Here is a 21109-nt window from a genome sequence, read left to right on the forward strand (position 1 = left end):
AGATATTTTAGCTCCACGGTCTTAAGTGGCTCAAACCAGTGGGATTTCAGGAAATCCAACACAACGTTAAGATCCCAAGGTGCCACTGGAGGCACAAAAGGGGGCTGAATATGCAGCACTCCCTTAACAAACGTCTGACCTTCAGGCAGTGAAGCCAGTTCTTTTTGAAAGAAAATAGATAGGGCCGAAATCTGGACCTTTATGGATCCTAATTTTAGGCCCATAGTCACTCCTGACTGTAGGAAGTGCAGGAATCGACCCAGCTGGAATTCCTCTGTAGGGGCCTTCCTGGCCTCACACCAAGCAACATATTTTCGCCATATACGGTGATAATGTTGTGCTGTCACGTCTTTCCTAGCCTTTATCAGCGTAGGAATCACTTCATCCGGAATGCCCTTTTCCGTTAGGATCCGGCGTTCAACCGCCATGCCGTCAAACGCAGCCGCGGTAAGTCTTGGAACAGACACGGCCCCTGCTGTAACAGGTCCTGTCTGAGAGGCAGAGGCCATGGGTCCTCTGAGATCATTTCTTGTAGTTCTGGGTACCAAGTTCTTCTTGGCCAATCCGGAACGATGAGTATAGTTCTTACTCCTCTCTTTCCTACTATCCTCAGTACCTTGGGAATGAGAGGAAGAGGAGGGAACACATAAACTGACTGGTACACCCACGGTGTCAATAGTGCGTCCACAGCTATCGCCTGAGGGTCCCTTGACCTGGCGCAATATTTTGTTAGCTTTTTGTTGTGGCCGGACGCCATCATGTCCACCTGTGGCCGTTCCCAACGGTTCACAATCTGCGTGAAGACTTCTGGATGAAGTCCCCACTCTCCCGGGTGGAGGTCGTGCCTGCTGAGGAAGTCTGCTTCCCAGTTGTCCACTCCCAGAATGAACACTGCTGACAGTGCTAGCACGTGATTTTCCGCCCATCGGAGAATCCTTGTGGCTTCTGCCATCGCCATCCTGCTTCTTGTGCCGCCCTGGCGTTTTACATGGGCGACCGCCGTGATGTTGTCTGATTGAATCAGCACTGGTTGGTTTTGAAGCAGGGGCTCTGCTTGACTCAGGGCGTTGTAAATGGCCCTTAGTTCCAGTATATTTATGTGTAGTGAAGTCTCATGACTTGACCACTGTCCTTGGAAGTTCCTACACTGAGTGACTGCCCCCCATCCTCGGAGGCTTGCGTCCGTGGTCACCAGGACCCAGTCCTGTATGCCGAATCTGCGGCCCTCGAGAAGATGAGCACTCTGCAGCCACCACAGCAGAGACACCCTGGCCCTTGGGGACAGGGTGATCAACCGATGCATCTGAAGATGCGATCCGGACCATTTGTCTAACAGATCCCACTGAAAGATCCTTGCATGGAACCTGCCGCAGGGAATTGCTTCGTAAGAAGCCACCATCTTTCCCAGGACTCGCGTGCAGTGATGCACCGACACCTGTTTTGGTTTCAGGAGGTCCCTGACCAGAGATGACAATTCCTGGGCCTTCTCCACCGGAAGAAACACCTTCTTCTGTTCTGTGTCCAGAATCATGCCCAGGAAGAGCAGACGCGTCGTAGGAATCAGCTGCGACTTTGGGATATTCAGAATCCAGCCGTGCTGTTGCAACACTTCCTGAGAGAGTGCTACGCTGACTAACAACTGCTCTCTGGACCTCGCCTTTATAAGGAGATCGTCCAAGTATGGGATAATTATAACTCCCTTTTTCCGAAGGAGTATCATCATTTCGGCCATTACCTTGGTAAATACTCTCGGTGCCGTGGACAGACCAAACGGCAACGTCTGGAATTGGTAATGACAATCCTGTACCACAAACCTGAGGTACTCCTGGTGAGGTGGGTAAACGGGGACATGCAAGTAAGCATCCTTGATGTCCAGCGACACCATAAAATCCCCCTCTTCCAGGCTTGCAATAACCGCCCTGAGCGATTCCATTTTGAACTTGAACTTCCTTACATAAGTGTTCAAGGATTTTAAATTCAGAATGGGTCTCACCGAACCGTCTGGTTTCGGTACCACAAACATTGTGGAATAGTAACCCCGTCCCTGTTGAAGGAGGGGAACCTTGATTATCACCTGCTGGAGGTACAGCTTGTGAATTGCCGCCAGTACCACCTCCCTTTCCCTGGGAGCAGCTGGCAAGGCTGATTTGAGGTAACGGCGAGGGGGAGTCGCCTCGAACTCCAGCTTGTATCCCTGAGATACAATTTGTACAGCCCAGAGATCCACTTGTGAGCGAACCCACTGGTTGCTGAAGTTTCGGAGACGCGCCCCCACCGCACCCGGCTCCGCCTGTGGAGCCCCAGCATTATGCGGTGGACTTAGAGGAAGCGGGGGAGGATTTTTGTTCCTGGGAACTGGCTGCCTGGTGCAGCTTCTTTCCTCTACCCCTGCCTCTGGGCAGAAAGGATGCGCCTCTGATCCGCTTGCCTTTCTGAGGCCGAAAGGACTGTACATGATAATACGGTGCTTTCTTAGGCTGTGAGGGAATATATGGCAAAAAATTTGACTTCCCAGCCGTAGCTGTGGAAACTAGGTCCGAGAGACCGTCCCCAAACAATTCCTCACCCTTATAAGGCAAAACCTCCATGTGTCTTTTAGAATCAGCATCACCTGTCCACTGCCGAGTCCATAATACTCTCCTGGCAGAAATGGAGATTGCATTAATTCTAGATGCCAGCAGGCAAATGTGCATCCCGCATATATAAGACGACGTCTTTTATATGTTCAATGGTTAGCAAAATAGTATCCCTGTCGAGGGAATCAATGTTGTCTGACAGGGAATCAGACCATGCGGCTGCAGCACTACACATCCATGCTGAAGCAATAGCAGGTCTCAGTATAGTACCTGAGTGTGTATACACAGACTTCAGGATAGCTTCCTGCTTTCTATCCGCAGGCTCCTTTAAGGCGGCCGTATCCTGAGACGGCAGTGCCACCTTTTTTGATAAGCGTGTGAGCGCCTTGTCCACCCTAGGGGATGTTTCCCAACGTAACCTGTCCGCTGGCGGGAAAGGGTACGCCATCAGTAACCTCTTAGAAATCACTAGTTTCTTATCGGGGGAACTCCACGCTTCCTCACACAATTCATTTAATTCATCAGATGGGGGAAAAGTCACTGGCTGCTTTTTCTCCCCAAACATAATACCCTTCTTGGTGGTAACCGGGTTAATATCAGAAATGTGCAATACATTTTTCATTGCAGTAATCATGCATCGGATGGCTTTTGAAGACTGTGCATTTGTCTCATCCTCATCTACACTGGAGTCAGACTCCGTGTCGACATCTGTGTCTACCATCTGAGCTAGCGGGCGTTTATGAGCCCCTGATGGCCTCTGAGACGCCTGGGCAGGCACGGGCTGAGATCCCGGCTGTCCCAAGGCTGCTGCATCATCGAACCTTTTATGTAAGGAGTTAACACTGTCTGTTAAGACCTTCCACATATCCATCCAATCCAGTGTCGGTCCCGTCGGGGGCGATACCACACTTATCTGCCCTTGCTCCGCCTCCACGTAACCCTCCTTATCAAACATGTCGACACAGCCGTACCGACACACCGCACACACACAGGGAATGCTCTGACTGAGGACAGGACCCCACAAAGTCCTTTGGGGAGACAGAGAGAGAGTATGCCAGCACACACCACAGCGCTATATAACACAGGGATTTAGACTATACTGAGTGATTTTTCCCAATAGCTGCTTATATCTTATTTGCGCCTAAATTTATGTGCCCCCCCTCTCTTTTTTACCCTACTTGTACTGGATACTGCAGGGGAGAGCCTGGGGAGCGTCCTTCCAGCGGAGCTGTGAAGAGAAAATGGCGCTGGTGTGCTGAGGAAGAAGGCCCCGCCCCCTCAGCGGCGGGCTTCTCCCGCGTTTTGAATACCTTAATGGCGGGGTTTTTTGCACATATACAGTTTTCCAGACTGTATTATGTGCATAATGTGCCAAAAGGTAATCTTATTGCTGCCCAGGGCGCCGCCCCCCCCCCCCCCCCCAGCGCCCTGCACCCTACAGTGACCGGAGTGTGTGGTGTGCAGTGGGAGCAATGGCGCACAGCTGCAGTGCTGTGCGCTACCTTAATGAAGACCGGAGTCTTCTGCCGCCGATTTTATCTCCTTCTTCTGTCTTCTGGCTCTGCAAGGGGGACGGCGGCGCGGCTCCGGGAACGGACGATCGAGGTCAGGCCCAGTGATCGTAAAAACGCGATATGGCGCGTTTTTTACCCGTTTAAGACATGGGACTCCAGTTTAAAAAGTGGGAGGGTCCCCGGGGATGCGCTCCTCATTAGCCAATCGCTAAGGGGGATTTGTTTAATTGACACGCTGGCCCCGGGCTGAATGATATAAAGAGGAGGTGGAGCCAGTTTTCCCTCCTCTTTGGTGCCTGGCTGCTTGCAGACGGTGACTCGGTGTCGGTGAGTGAAGGGTAATGCAGGTGGTGGATGGGTTACGGGGGGGTTGCCACAGCGTCTCTCGGGGGTGCTGGCAATGTGTAGGGATCGGCGTCCTCCGTGACCTAGTGGGTAAAGCTGGGCTTAGTGACTGGGGCTTCCCGCGGTGCCGTCTGAGGCAGTGGCCGTGCTGCCGCTCTTGCTTTGAGGTGTTCTCTCAAAGCAAGAGCGGCAGCGCGGCCACTGCCTCAGACGGCACCGCGGGAAGCCCCAGTCACTAAGCCCAGCTTTACCCACTAGATCACGGAGGACGCCGATCCCTGCACGTGTGGTGCGTTCCCTGTGTGACAGTCCGCTATGGCCACCCGGTGAAATATGGTGGTGGTATTATAGCTTCGGCCATGACGCGGGTCAGTCACGGCCGTCTGAGTGACTGCCTGGGCTTGCTGAGGGGGCCGGGGTTCCCGCGGCGACGGTGCAGCTGTATGATGCCGGGAGTAAGAAGTGGTCGGAGGGAAAGGGGCTGGAGCTGTGGTCGGCTGTGTTTTTCCCCGTCACCGTGGGTGATGGATTGGCTGCTAGTTCCGGGGGAAGGGGGGGGGGGGGGAGACGACAAGGTGATTACTGCAATGTGCCTCAGTGCTCTTACCTGGTGTAGTGTGCCTCAGTGCTCTTACCTGGTGCAGTGTGCCTCAGTGCTCTTACCGGGTGCAGTGTGCCTCAGTGCTCTTACCGGGTGCAGTGTGCCTCAGTGCTCTTACCGGGTGCAGTGTGCCTCAGTGCTCTTACCGGGTGCAGTGTGCCTCAGTGCTCTTACCGGGTGCAGTGTGCCTCAGTGCTCTTACCGGGTGCAGTGTGCCTCAGTGCTCTTACCGGGCGCACTGTGTATAACGTGCTCTTACCGGGCGCATTGTGTATAACGTGCTCTTTCCGGGCGCATTGTGTATAACGTGCTGCTCTACCGGGCGCAGTGTGTATAACGCGCTGCTCTACCGGGCGCAGTGTGTATAACGTGCTGCTCTACCGGGCGCAGTGTGTATAACGTGCTGCTCTAACTGGCGCAGTGTGTATAACGCGCTCTAACCGGCGCAGTGTGTATAACGCAATCTAACTGGTGCAAAGTGTATAACGCAATCTAACTGGTGCAAAGTGTATAACGTGCTGTACCTGGTGCAAAGTGTATAACGTGCTGTACCCGGTGCAAAGTGTATAACGTGCTGGACCTGGTGCAAAGTGTATAACGTGCTGTACCTGGTGCAAAGTGTATAACGTGCTGTACCTGGTGCAAAGTGTATAACGTGCTGTACCTGGTGCAAAGTGTATAATGTGCTGTACCTGGTGCAGTGTGCATCGGAGGTTCTACCTGGTGCAATGTGTATAAGCGGCACTACTGTGTGGTGTAATGTGAATTGGCACTATTATGTGGCCACGCTCCTTCCCCATGAAGCCACGCCCCTAAAATGTTGTGGCGCGCCTTCGCCGCGCATTGCCTATACTTTGCGGTCTGGTAGGTGGGACACCAACTCACTTTCTGCCTAAGGGCACCAAAATGTCTAGTTACAGCTCTGGTGCAGGGTGTCCTGCACGCTACACAGCCCAGCAGCATCGTCACCCCATCCCCCCACCTTGAAACACTTTTGTAGTGTCCAAACAAGATTAAGTTTAAAAAGAACCTTCATTCCGATGGGACCCAGAAAAAGACCGGTAGGACCCCAATTTTCAAAAGTGAGGGGTCCCTGGGACCCATTTTTTTTTTGGGCTCAGCGCGATCACTGAGGCCCTGTGTTCGAACCCTCTGGAGCTAATGGTGTCCAGTAGCCTAAGAAGCACAAGCTAGCTGCAAGCAGGTAGGTTTGCTTCTCTCCCCTCAGTCCCACGAAGCAGTGAGTCTGTTGCCAGCTGATCTCACTGAAAATAAAAAACCTAACAAATACTTTCTTTCTAGCAAGCTCAGGAGAGCCCACTAGGAGCACCCAGCTCTGGCCGGGCACAGATTCTAACTGAGGTCTGGAGGAGGGGCATAGAGGGAGGAGCCAGTGCACACCAGATAGTACCTAATCTTTCTTTTAGAGTGCCCAGTCTCCTGCGGAGCCCGTCTATTCCCCATGGTCCTTACGGAGTTCCCAGCATCCACTAGGACGTCAGAGAAAGTGTATTTTCCTCACCCTTGCCGCTCTTAGACACGATAAATAAATCACACACCTGTACAGTGTTAACTACACAATTTGTGACTGTAATCACTTTAAAATGTGTTAAAGTGACATGCAATCCGACCCTACCCTGCTTTGCACCAGCATTGAGGATCGGAATACACAGAAAACTGACAGAACTATAGTAAAGTCAGCAATCACACTAGCAATCAGTGACAGGTTATACATTAGTATAATAAGCAATATGAACACATAATCAACTACAAATACATTTTAAGTATGTAGGAGAACATATTACTGCATTACCCTATATAGGAGTTTTAACCGTACTCAATCACACAGCGAAAGAAAACAGCAGCAATAGTTTTCAGACTCATATGCATCAGGCACTTATCCAACTATTCGTACTCTAAAGGTAGATAGAGACAGTGGGGGTAATTCAGACCTGATTGCTTGCTAGGGTTTTTTGGCACTGCTGCGAACAGATAGTCGCCCGCCCATAGGGGACTATATTTTCGCTTTGCAAGTGTGCGAACGCATGTGTAGCAGAGCTGTACAAACAGATCTTGTACAGTCTCTGAGTAGCCCAGAACTTACTCAGCCGCTGTGAACACTTCAGCCTATCCAGGACCGGAATTGACGTCAGACATGCCTGCGTTTTTCCAACCACTCCCAGAAAATGGTCAGTTGCCACCCACAAACGCCTTCTTCCTGTCAATCTCCTTGCAATCGCCCATGCGAATGGATTCTTCGCACAAACCCATCGCTGAGCGGCGATCTGCTTTGTACCTGTGCGACATGCCTGCGCATTGCAGTGCATATGCAGTTCAGACCTGATCGCAGCGCTGCAAAAAATTCTAGTGAGCGATAAGGTCTGAATTACCCCCATAGTGCTGTATCACCCAGCTCAGGAGAGTAGGATACAGGGAGACTTCACCCTGCTTCCAGGATCGATCAATACGTTAGCGAACGCTGAGTGGATCCAGATGCCAATAGTGTACATTCGCCCCGTAAACCTACAGTGAACACAGATGCCCAAGTGAACACTGACGCACCAGTCATACAGCCGCCTATGCTGCGACTTTTTACATACACAGCGTCTCAGACGGAAGCGGGAACTCAGTTCATGGTGGGAAACTCGGAGGAAACTGGTCATGAACCAGGGGAGGGACGACCAAGGGAGCGTCTTACTCCCCACTGCTGACATCAACCCTAGGGGTCGCGGCCTCATACTACCCCTGGAGCCTATGATTCCTAAGGCCTAGCGCTGGTGCACTCGATATGGCATCCGCGTCAGTGACTGTTCAGTAGTCTCCTCCCAAAACAGTGCGGCTGTGTCCGTGTTCCCCTACTAACCGGCACGGATGCCTTACCTTCTCCCCGTGCTCCGGCCACAGCCTGGTAACGTCTGCTGGACTTGCTAGTACATCCTACACAGACGCCCGCCGAAACAGCACTGTACACGTTGATAAGCGTTGTCGCGACCCGGCGGGGAGTTGATGGAGCGACTCTTTCCAAGGTACGTATAAGACGCTTTTTAGAAAGATTGCTCAAAAAAAAATAGTAAACTATAAAAATAAAATAATAATAAAAAAAAAAAAACTTATTGCTGCTAAAACCCAGCAGCCCATTGACCAAGGTTCGGCTCCTGCCGCACCAAACAAAAAACTGATTTGCCCGAGTCAGGATATATGGGCGGCCCGTTGCATGCTGGGAGGCCGAAAGCTTTGACCGTTTGGTGCAAATCCGCTGTCTCGTCATCATATCCCAATGTTATCCTGTGGATAACCTGTGGACCCTGTCGGAGAAATAAATCTACTTCTGCAAATATGCTATTACATAAATGATCAAATAAGTCAAATGCCAAAAAAAAAAAAAATACAGCCCAAAACAAAACACAGATGACTGCAAATATTTGCTATAGGAAGACTGCAAATATTTGCTAAATCCTGTGTACAATGATTCGGAAGAAGATAGATCTCAGCTCTCCGATATACAGATGTGTCCTGATACACCAAAGCGGTGTGGTGAATAAAGAAGATCTTTGTTGTCATTCTGTGGTCATCCTTCTAATATTGGCCCAAATGTATTAAGCCTTACAAAGTGATGAAGTGCAGATGGATAATGCGAAATAAAGTACCAGCCATCCAGTACCTAACTGTCATTTTTCAAACACAGAAGAGTACTCAAAAGGAAAGAATTGTCTCTTTGTTGGCGCACTTATTAGGAAAAAGGTAAGTATATTTAAAATTTAACTTTTAATATAAAATAAAAAAATGCCTGATGATGTGAAAAATTACAAGACAAAAATTACAAATAATGAATAAATTAATACCAAATTCACTTGTGTGTCTTTATTGTATTTATATAATTTTTACAATTTTATGTGTGTGCAGAAAATGTCATGAAATCAGCCTCATATTGTAGACTGCTTAGTAAATACCCATATTTCCTAAAATACCCTATTCATTATCATATATACAGGTTACAGGAGGGTAGAAAGCAATTAGGGCTGTGGATGAAATCAATGTACCTAGGGTAACACCCATTCATGTTAGGTAAAAATAAGATTTTACTTACCGATAAATCTATTTCTCGGAGTCCGTAGTGGATGCTGGGGTTCCTGAAAGGACCATGGGGAATAGCGGCTCCGCAGGAGACAGGGCACAAAAAGTAAAGCTTTTCCAGATCAGGTGGTGTGCACTGGCTCCTCCCCCTATGACCCTCCTCCAGACTCCAGTTAGGTACTGTGCCCGGACGAGCGTACACAATAAGGGAGGATTTTGAATCCCGGGTAAGACTCATACCAGCCACACCAATCACACCGTACAACTTGTGATCTAACCCCAGTTAACAGTATGATAACAGCGGAGCCTCTGAAAGATGGCTTCCTTCAACAATAACCCGAATTAGTTAACAATAACTATGTACAATTATTGCAGATAATCCGCACTTGGGATGGGCGCCCAGCATCCACTACGGACTCCGAGAAATAGATTTATCGGTAAGTAAAATCTTATTTTCTCTATCGTCCTAGTGGATGCTGGGGTTCCTGAAAGGACCATGGGGATTATACCAAAACTCCCAAACGGGCGGGAGAGTGCGGATGACTCTGCAGCACCGAATGAGAGAACTCCAGGTCCTCCTTAGCCAGAGTATCAAATTTGTAAAATTTTACAAACGTGTTCTCCCCTGACCACGTAGCTGCTCGGCAAAGTTGTAAAGCCGAGACCCCTCGGGCAGCCGCCCAAGATGAGCCCACCTTCCTTGTGGAATGGGCATTTACATATTTTGGCTGTGGCAGGCCTGCCACAGAATGTGCAAGTTGGATTGTGCTACAGATCCAACGAGCAATCGTCTGCTTAGACGCAGGAGCACCCATCTTGTTGGGTGCATACAATATAAACAACGAGTCAGATTTTCTGACTCCAGCTGTCCTTGCATATATATTTTTAATGCTCTGACAACGTCCAGTAACTTGGAGTCCTCCAAGTCACTTGTAGCCGCAGGCACTACAATAGGCTGGTTCAGATGAAATGCTGACACCACCTTAGGGAGAAAATGCGGACGAGTCCGCAGTTCTGCCCTGTCCGAATGGAAAATCAGATATGGGCTTTTGTAAGATAAAGCTGCCAGTTCTGACACTCTCCTGGCCGAAGCCAGGGCTAGAAGCATGGTCACTTTCCATGTGAGATATTTCAAATCCACCTTCTTTAGTGGTTCAAACCAATGAGATTTTAGAAAGTCCAAAACCACATTGAGATCCCAAGGTGCCACTGGAGGCACCACAGGAGGCTGTATATGTAGCACTCCCTTAACAAAGGTCTGGACTTCAGGGACTGAAGCCAATTCTTTTTGAAAGAAAATCGACAGGGCCGAAATTTGAACCTTAATAGATCCCAATTTGAGACCCATAGACAATCCTGATTGCAGGAAATGTAGGAATCGACCCAGTTGAAATTCCTCCGTCGGAGCACTCCGATCTTCGCACCACGCAACATATTTTCGCCAAATTCGGTGATAATGTTGCACGGTTACTTCCTTCCTTGCTTTAATCAAAGTAGGAATGACTTCTTCCGGCATGCCTTTTTCCTTTAGGATCCGGCGTTCAACCGCCATGCCGTCAAACGCAGCCGCGGTAAGTCTTGAAACAGACAGGGACCCTGCTGAAGCAAGTCCCTCCTTAGAGGTAGAGGCCACGGATCTTCCGTGATCATCTCTTGAAGTTCCGGGTACCAAGTCCTTCTTGGCCAATCCGGAACCACTAGTATCGTCCTTACGCCTCTTTGCCGTATAATTCTCAATACTTTTGGTATGAGAGGCAGAGGAGGAAACACATACACCGACTGGTACACCCAAGGCGTTACCAGCGCGTCCACAGCTATTGCCTGCGGATCTCTTGACCTGGCGCAATACCTGTCCAGTTTTTTGTTGAGGCGAGACGCCATCATGTCCACCATTGGTCTTTCCCAACGGGTTACCAGCAAGTGGAAGACTTCTGGATGAAGTCCCCACTCTCCCGGGTGAAGATCGTGTCTGCTGAGGAAGTCTGCTTCCCAGTTGTCCACTCCCGGGATGAACACTGCTGACAGTGCTATCACATGATTCTCTGCCCAGCGAAGAATCCTTGCAGCTTCTGCCATTGCACTCCTGCTTCTTGTGCCGCCCTGTCTGTTCACATGGGCGACTGCCGTGATGTTGTCCGACTGGATCAACACCGGTTTTCCCTGAAGCAGAGGTTCTGCCTGGCTTAGAGCATTGTATATTGCTCTTAGTTCCAGAATGTTTATGTGAAGAGACGTTTCCAGGCTCGTCCATACTCCCTGGAAGTTTCTTCCTTGTGTGACTGCTCCCCAGCCTCTCAGGCTGGCGTCCGTGGTCACCAGGATCCAATCCTGTATGCCGAATCTGCGGCCCTCCAATAGATGAGCACTCTGCAACCACCACAGAAGAGACACCCTTGTCCTTGGAGACAGGGTTATCCGCAGGTGCATCTGAAGATGCGACCCTGACCATTTGTCCAACAGATCCCTTTGGAAAATTCTTGCGTGGAATCTGCCGAATGGAATTGCTTCGTAAGAAGCCACCATTTTTCCCAGGACTCTTGTGCATTGATGTACAGACACTTTTCCTGGTTTTAGGAGGTTCCTGACAAGCTCGGATAACTCCTTGGCTTTTTCCTCCGGGAGAAAAACCTTTTTCTGAACCGTGTCCAGAATCATCCCTAGGAACAGCAGACGAGTTGTCGGCATTAACTGGGATTTTGGAATATTCAGAATCCACCCGTGCTGTTTTAGCACTTCTTGAGACAGTGCTAATCCCATCTCTAGCTGTTCTCTGGACCTTGCCCTTATTAGGAGATCGTCCAAGTATGGGATAATTAATATGCCTTTTCTTCGAAGAAGAATCATCATCTCGGCCATTACCTTTGTAAAGACCCGAGGTGCCGTGGACAATCCGAACGGCAGCGTCTGAAACTGATAGTGACAGTTTTGTACAACGAACCTGAGGTACCCCTGGTGTGAGGGGTAAATTGGAACGTGGAGATACGCATCCTTGATGTCCAAGGATACCATAAAGTCCCCCTCTTCCAGGTTCGCTATCACTGCTCTGAGTGACTCCATCTTGAACTTGAACATCTTTATGTACAGGTTCAAGGACTTCAGATTTAGAATAGGCCTTACCGAGCCATCCGGCTTCGGTACCACAAAAAGAGTGGAATAATACCCCTTCCCTTGTTGTAGAAGAGGTACCTTGACTATCACCTGCTGAGAGTACAGCTTGTGAATGGCTTCCAAAAACCGTCTCCCTTTCGGAGGGGGACGTTGGTAAAGCAGACTTCAGGAAACGGCGAGGTGGATCTGTCTCTAATTCCAACCTGTACCCCTGAGATATTATCTGCAGGATCCAGGGATCTACCTGCGAGTGAGCCCACTGCGCGCTGTAATTTTTGAGACGACCACCCACCGTCCCCGAGTCCGCTTGAGAAGCCCCAGCGTCATGCTGAGGCTTTTGTAGAAGCCGGGGAAGGCTTCTGTTCCTGGGAAGGAGCTGCCTGTTGCTGTCTCTTCCCTCGACCTCTGCCTCGTGGCAGATATGAATAGCCCTTTGCTCTCTTATTTTTAAAGGAACGAAAGGGCTGCGGTTGAAAAGTCGGTGCCTTTTTCTGTTGGGGAGTGACTTGAGGTAGAAAGGTGGATTTCCCGGCTGTAGCCGTGGCCACCAAATCTGATAGACCGACTCCAAATAACTCCTCCCCTTTATACGGCAAAACTTCCATATGTCGTTTTGAATCCGCATCGCCTGTCCACTGTCGCGTCCATAAAGCTCTTCTGGCCGAAATGGACATAGCACTTACCCGTGATGCCAGTGTGCAGATATCCCTCTGTGCATCACGCATATAAAGAAATGCATCCTTTATTTGTTCTAACGACAGTAAAATATTGTCCCTGTCCAGGGTATCAATATTTTCAATCAGGGACTCTGACCAAACTACCCCAGCACTGCACATCCAGGCAGTCGCTATAGCTGGTCGTAGTATAACACCTGCATGTGTGTATATACTTTTTTGGATATTTTCCATCCTCCTATCTGATGGATCTTTAAGTGCGGCCGTCTCAGGAGAGGGTAACGCCACTTGTTTAGATAAGCGTGTTAGCGCCTTGTCCACCCTAGGAGGTGTTTCCCAGCGCTCCCTAACCTCTGGCGGGAAAGGGTATAATGCCAATAATTTCTTTGAAATTATCAGCTTTTTATCAGGGGCAACCCACGCTTCATTACACACGTCATTTAATTCTTCTGATTCAGGAAAAACTATAGGTAGTTTTTTCACACCCCACATAATACCCTGTTTAGTGGTACCTGTAGTATCAGCTAAATGTAACGCCTCCTTCATTGCCAAAATCATATAACGTGTGGCCCTACTGGAAAATACGGTTGATTCGTCACCGTCACCACTGGAGTCAGTGCCTGTGTCTGGGTCTGTGTCGACCGACTGAGGCAAAGGGCGTTTCACAGCCCCTGACGGTGTTTGAGTCGCCTGGACAGGCACTAATTGATTGTCCGGCCGTCTCATGTCGTCAAACGACTGCTTTAGCGTGTTGACACTATCCCGTAGTTCCATAAATAAAGGCATCCATTCTGGTGTCGACTCCCTAGGGGGTGACATCCTCATATTTGGCAATTGCTCCGCCTCCACACCAATATCGTCCTCATACATGTCGACACACACGTACCGACACACAGCAGACACACAGGGAATGCTCCTAACGAAGACAGGACCCACTAGCCCTTTGGGGAGACAGAGGGAGAGTTTGCCAGCACACACCAAAAGCGCTATATATATATATATAACAGGGATAGCCTTATAATAAGTGCTCCCTTATAGCTGCTTTATATATATCAAAATATCGCCATAAATTTGCCCCCCCTCTCTGTTTTACCCTGTTTCTGTAGTGCAGTGCAGGGGAGAGACCTGGGAGCCGTCCTGACCAGCGGAGCTGTGAGAGGAAATGGCGCCGTGTGCTGAGGAGATAGGCCCCGCCCCTTTTCCGGCGGGCTCGTCTCCCGCTATTTAGTGAATCCAGGCAGGGGTTAAATATCTCCATATAGCCTCTGGGGGCTATATGTGAGGTATTTTTAGCCTTTATATAGGTTACATTTGCCTCCCAGGGCGCCCCCCCCCCAGCGTCCTGCACCCTCAGTGACTGCGTGTGAAGTGTGCTGAGAGGAAAATGGCGCACAGCTGCAGTGCTGTGCGCTACCTTTAGAAGACTGCAGGAGTCTTCAGCCGCCGATTCTGGACCTCTTCTGACTTCAGCATCTGCAAGGGGGCCGGCGGCGCGGCTCCGGTGACCATCCAGGCTGTACCTGTGATCGTCCCTCTGGAGCTGATGTCCAGTAGCCAAGAAGCCAATCCATCCTGCACGCAGGTGAGTTCACTTCTTCTCCCCTCAGTCCCTCGTTGCAGTGATCCTGTTGCCAGCAGGACTCACTGTAAAATAAAAAACCTAAGCTAAACTTTTTCTAAGCAGCTCTTTAGGAGAGCCACCTAGATTGCACCCTTCTCGGCCGGGCACAAAAATCTAACTGGAGTCTGGAGGAGGGTCATAGGGGGAGGAGCCAGTGCACACCACCTGATCTGGAAAAGCTTTACTTTTTGTGCCCTGTCTCCTGCGGAGCCGCTATTCCCCATGGTCCTTTCAGGAACCCCAGCATCCACTAGGACGATAGAGAAAGGTAGAGCCACAATCCTGACATATCAGTATGAGTATATCCTGCTGAATTAAATCAGCCTGTCACACAGCTACACCCTAAACCTAGGTTGGGGAGTTGCTGCGCACTGGATATACACAGTGAATAGCTCACATCCACTTAATTCTAATAGCTAACATGGTGGAGCTGTATTCCTGATGCGTAAATACGAATACATCTTGCCGTATTATATTAGTACATTTCATAGACCCACTCTGGCATCTGCTTGGAATATTTTAAGTAATGAATTGATACAGTGAATCAGTTTTGACTGTCTAATAGAGGACAAATCAATCCGTAACTTCAGCTGCAACTGTTACAACCTTTAAGCTAGTAACCAAATAGCTACATTGGCAAAAGAACCAATATGTTATAATTGCTACACCATTTGAGATAGCAAATGAATATTAGGACTTACAGGCGGCAGGCTTGTCACATGATCAGCATGCGATGTGTCATAACATACTTCTATTATAAGAGTCAATAGCTTCGATAAAAGTGTGATACTATCTAACTCACGGCACTCTGCTATATCCTATGCTCATTCTGATATCTACGCAATAAACAGACACAGTGAATAATCTGAGACTGTTTTATATAGGATAGGAACCTGCAAACTTATAGTGCAACTGTTGTAACCACTGAGATAGTAACAGTATAAGTTACATTGGAAGGAAACAAATGAACTATATGTCTCCACTATAAGCGATAATAGCTTTGATAAAGGAAGAACATTATCAGGTCCATTGTATTCTAATATACTCCATGTGAAACTACAGATATTTGAGTAGTATATGTCCTAATCAAATTCTAGTGACAGTTCTAATAGCAGTCATATACTATTGGTGGATCACACAAGTGAATTTGATATAAATTTATTCATTATTTGTAATTTTTGTCTTGTCATTTTTCACATCATCAGGCATTTTTTTATTATATGATATTAAAAGTAAAATTTTAAATATACTTACCTTTTTCCTAATAAGTGCGCCAACAAAGATACAATTCTTTCCTTTCCAGTACTCTTCTTCCACTTTATTGTCTACGGTAGCACCCCCTAGATAATATTTTGAATTAAGGCATAATACCTAAATTGGGGAATCATACTATTCATTATAAACACTATCAACTTGATAAAGGTCTAGTGCAGAGGACTCCACCTTTCCCCTTTCCCTTAATCTACTATTTTTCAAACACAGCCCATGACATGGAAGTTAGGAAGCGGATTGGCTGGTCATTTACCACTCTTTATCCGTCTCCACTTTTACTGTATCTCTTATTAAGGCTTAATACATTTGGGACATTGTCACTCAAGGAGCTGGGTGCTAAATTGCAATACAACAACAAAGCCCTCTTTGGGACTTATGTAGTCTACTCCATGTGATAAACAGTCTGTATTTATAGGCACACGGCAGTTTAACACCAATTTTATACAGAATTTATTGTTAAAGACAATAGTGTTTTCTTTACTTTGTCCACCAAATGTAGTCTGGTCACACGTGTAAAACACTCTTTCCATGAAAGAGTTATATATTTTTTTTTTTTAAATCTGCAGCATAATGAGGGCATCTGTAGAGAAATACTTCTGTGATCCGGCTTGCTAAACATATTTAGGATTAAAAAAAAAAAGTTCTGAAAACATCTGAAACTTACGGCAAATTGCTCAATTTCTATATCTTCAAATTTTCCTGGAACAGACATTCCAGCACAATTCACCAACATGTCAACTGGACCAAGCTTCTCCTGAGCCTAAAATTAAATAAAACGAGATATAATTCCAGGTTTCTGAAACACTACAGATGAGTTATTATACACACATTCCACAACAAGATCATAAACACAATATCATCCCAGCCATGCTTTGCAATCTTGCCAAAACACAGGGTGCCTTTGAAAGAATGAGCCGCTAATTAGCTAGAAAATTAATATATTTGGATTTAAATGCCAGCTTTAATAACAACAACAAAAAGTAGCCTTCAATCGCTTGCCACTGTGAATGACCAGCATACACAAGAGATAGCTCTAGCATTATAATCAGCTATATGATTTGGCACACAATGAGAACCATATTACTGAAGCACAAATACATATTACATTCATAAACAATTTCAAACCTGAGCGACAAAGAATAGATGGTATCATTAGGATAAATGCTTTAATTTATATAAAAGAGGACTGTATCATTTCATAGGTCAAACAAAAACATCAAGCTCTGGGACATGAAATCCAGATGTGCCTTACAAGGAGTTTTTTCCTAATAATGCACAAATTACAAAATTACAATGCTGCTTTACTGGCAAATGTTAGAACATTTACTAAGATCGGTGCACTGGTTACAGCTGAAAAGTCTCTGAACGTATAGCAACAAAATACTTGTTGTCATTTCTATATTAGAACATTGGTCGTTTGTAACTATCCAGAGATCCTACTGTAACTTTTTCATACTATTCATGACAATTAAAAAGGAAATGTACAAATACTTATACATATGTTCTAAGAGGAAAGCACAACACATTATCATTTTATTTTTTTCTTAGTGAATATAATGCAATGTTTGCACTGATAAATGCTGTGAATTTATTAAGCCAGAACCTCTTGAACAACATGATTATTATACTTCTAATTATAGCCAGCATTTAGTATATGTTGTGTACACATGCAGTCAAATTAGGCTATACTGAAAATTTTACTTTTTCAATACATTGGTATGTGGTGGTATTCAGTATGTTGTTAGCAGCATGCTGTAATATATTTAAATTTCCTTCAAATACACTTTTGTTAAAATTCGAATCGGCATAACATGCAGATGGACCTAAAACCTACGTATGACACTTGTAGGAAGCGGTTATGGTGGTTAAAGTAAAAATAATTAGAAAAAAATAAAATAAGATTTTACTTACCGGTAAATCTATTTCTCGTAGTCCGTAGTGGATGCTGGGGACTCCGTAAGGACCATGGGGAATAGACGGGCTCCGCAGGAGACAGGGCACTTTAAGAAAGAATTTGTATTCTGGTGTGTTCTGGCTCCTCCCTCTATGTCCCTCCTCCAGACCTCAGTTAGAGAAACTGTGCCCGGAAGAGCTGACAGTACAAGGAAAGGATTTTGTAATCCAGGGCAAGACTCATACCAGTCACACCAATCACACCGTATAACTTGTGATAAACATACCCAGTTAACAGTATGAACAACAACGGAGCATCAGATCAACCCTGATGCAACCATAACAAAACCCTTATTTAAGCAATAACTATATACAAGTATTGCAGAAGAAGTCCGCACTTGGGACGTGCGCCCAGCATCCACTACGGACTACGAGAAATAGATTAACCGGTAAGTAAAATCTTATTTTCTCTAACGTCCTAGTGGATGCTGGGGACTCCGTAAGGACCATGGGGATTATACCAAAGCTCCCAAACGGGCGGGAGAGTGCGGATGACTCTGCAGCACCGAATGAGCAAACACAAGGTCCTCCTCAGCCAGGGTATCAAACTTGTAGAACTTTGCAAAGGTGTTTGAACCTGACCAAGTAGCTGCTCGGCAAAGCTGTAATGTCGAGACCCCTCGGGCAGCCGCCCAAGAAGAGCCCACCTTCCTTGTGGAATGGGCCTTAACTGATTTAGGCAGCGGCAACCCAGCCGCAGAATGAGCCTGCTGAATCGTGTTACAGATCCAGCGAGCAATAGTTTGCTTTGAAGCAGGCGCCCCAAGCTTGTTGGAAGCATACAGGATAAACAAAGATTCTGTTTTCCTGACCTTAGCCGTTCTGGCTACATAAACCTTCAAAGCCCCGACTACATCCAGTGACTCGGAATCCTCCAAGTCAGTAGTAGCCACAGGCACCACAATAGGTTGGTTTATATGAAAGGATGAAACCACTTTCGGCAGAAATTGTGGGCGGTCCGCAATTCTGCTTCCACGCCTAGCCGAAGCCAAGGCTAATAGCATGACCACCTTCCACGTGAGATATTTTACTTCCATCGTTTTGAGTGGTTCAAACCAGTGTGATTTCAGGAAACTCAACACCACGTTAAGATCCCAAGGTGCCACTGGAGGCACAAAAGGGGGCTGAATATGCAGCACTCCCTTTACAAACGTCTGAACTTCAGGCAGAGAAGCCAGTTCTTTTTGAAAGAAAATGAATAAGGCCGAAATCTGAACCTTAATGGAACCCAATTTAAGGCCCAAAGTCACTCCCGACTGTAGGAAGTGAAGGAAAAGGCCCAGCTGGAATTCCTCCGTAGGGGCATTCCTGGCCTCACACCAAGCCACATATTTTCGCCATATACGGTGATAATGTTGAGCCGTCACATCCTTCCTAGCCTCTATCAGCGTAGGAATGACCTCATCCGGAATGCCTTTTTCTGCTAGGATCCGGCGTTCAACCGCCATGCCGTCAAACACAGCCGCGGTAAGTCTTGGAACAGACAGGGCCCCTGTTGCACAAGTCCTGTCCTAGAGGCAGAGGCCACGGGTCCTCTGTGAGCATTTCTTGCAGATCTGGATACCAAGTCCTTCTTGGCCAATCCGGAACAATGAGTATTGTTCTCACTCCTCGTTTCCTTATGATTCTCAGCACCTTGGGTATGAGAGGAAGAGGAGGAAATACATAGACCGACGGGAACACCCACGGTGTCACCAGTGCGTCCACAGTTATCGCCTGAGGGTCTCTTGACCTGGAACAATATCTCTGCAGCTTTTTGTTGAGGCGGGATGCCATCATGTCCACTTGTGGCAGTTCCCACCGACTTGCAATCTGCGTGAAGACTTCTTGATGAAGTCCCCACTCTCCCGGGTGGAGGTCGTGCCTGCTGAGGAAGTCTGCTTCCCAGTTGTCCACTCCCGGAATGAACACTGCTGACAGTGCGCTTACGTGATTCTCCGCCCAGCGAAGAATTCTGGTGGCTTCCACCATTGCCACCCTGCTCCTTGTGCCGCCTTGGCGGTTTACATGAGCCACTGCGGTGATGTTGTCTGACTGAATCAGAACCGGTTGGTCGCGAAGCAGGGACTCCGCTTGACGTAGGGCATTATATATGGCCCTTAGTTCCAGGATGTTGATGTGAAGGCAAGTCTCCTGACTTGACCACAGCCCTTGGAAATTTCTTCCCTGTGTGACTGCCCCCCACCCTCGGAGGCTTGCATCCGTGGTCACCAGGACCCAGTCCTGAATGCCGAATCTGCGACCCTCGAGAAGGTGAGCACTCTGCAGCCACCACAGGAGAGACACCCTGGCCCTGGGGGATAGGGTGATTAACCGATGCATCTGAAGATGTGATCCGGACCACTTGTCCAGTAAGTCCCATTGGAAGGTCCTCGCATGGAACCTGCCGAAGGGAATGGCCTCGTATGATGCCACCATCCTTCCCAGGACTCGAGTGCAGTGATGCACTGACACCTGTTTTGGTTTTAATAGATTCCTGACCAGTGTCACGAGCTCCTGAGCTCTCTCTATCGGGAGATAAACCATTTTCTGGTCTGTGTCTAGGATCATGCCCAGGAGAGGCAGATGAGCTGTAGGAACCAACTGCGACTTTGGAATATATAGACTCCAGCCGTGTTTCCGTTACACTTCCAGAGAAAGTGATACGCTGTTCAGCAACTGCTCTCTTGATCTCGCTTTTATGAGGAGATCGTCCAAGTATGTGATAATAGTGACACCTTGGCACCATCATTTCCGCCATTACCTTGGTGAATATTCTCGGGGCCGTGGAGAGACCAAACGGCAACGTCTGAAATTGGTAATGACAATCCCGTACCGCAATTCTGAGGTACGCCTGATGAGGTGGATAAATGGGGACATGAAGGTATGCATCCTTTATGTCCAGAGTCACCATAAAATCTCCCCCTTTCAGGCTTGCAATGACCGCTTTTAGCGATTCCATCTTGAACTTGAACATTTTCAGGTATATGTTCAGGGATTTTAAATTCAATATGGGTCTGACCGAACCGTCTGGTTTCGGGACTACAATATGGTCAAATAATAACCCCCTCTTTGTTGAAGGAGGGGAACCTTGACCACCACCTGTTGAAGATACAATTTGTGAATTGCAATTACAGATGTAGCCACCTTTATCTTGACTGTTTCTCCGCCGAGACGGGCGTTTAATCACGCTAAGGCGATAGCTGAGTTTAATCACAGGTAGGCGCGTTGAGGCGATCTAGATACTCATCATGCATTACACATCTCCACCACTGTGTGGCTAATGCTCCACTAATCCAGTACTTTCGATCGTACAGTATAGCGGCGGATTGATCTACAGCTCTGGCAATACTGTAGGCGTAACGGGAGGCGGTGGAAAAAGTATGGAGTAC

General features: G+C 47.6%; 1 protein-coding gene across 2 annotated transcripts in view; it reads right to left on the reverse strand.

Moving 5' to 3' along the window:
* Window positions 1-21109, reverse strand: part of KDSR (3-ketodihydrosphingosine reductase) — a 130463-nt gene that overhangs the window by 36540 nt on the left and 72814 nt on the right. For both annotated transcript variants that reach the window (XM_063923017.1, XM_063923018.1), the window contains exon 6: window positions 16450-16545. In XM_063923017.1, coding sequence (XP_063779087.1) covers window positions 16450-16545 — 96 coding nt within the window. The remainder of the gene's footprint in view (window positions 1-16449; window positions 16546-21109) is intronic.

Source organism: Pseudophryne corroboree, chromosome 5 (genome assembly GCF_028390025.1).
Source record: "Pseudophryne corroboree isolate aPseCor3 chromosome 5, aPseCor3.hap2, whole genome shotgun sequence".
Lineage (NCBI taxonomy): Eukaryota > Metazoa > Chordata > Amphibia > Anura > Myobatrachidae > Pseudophryne > Pseudophryne corroboree.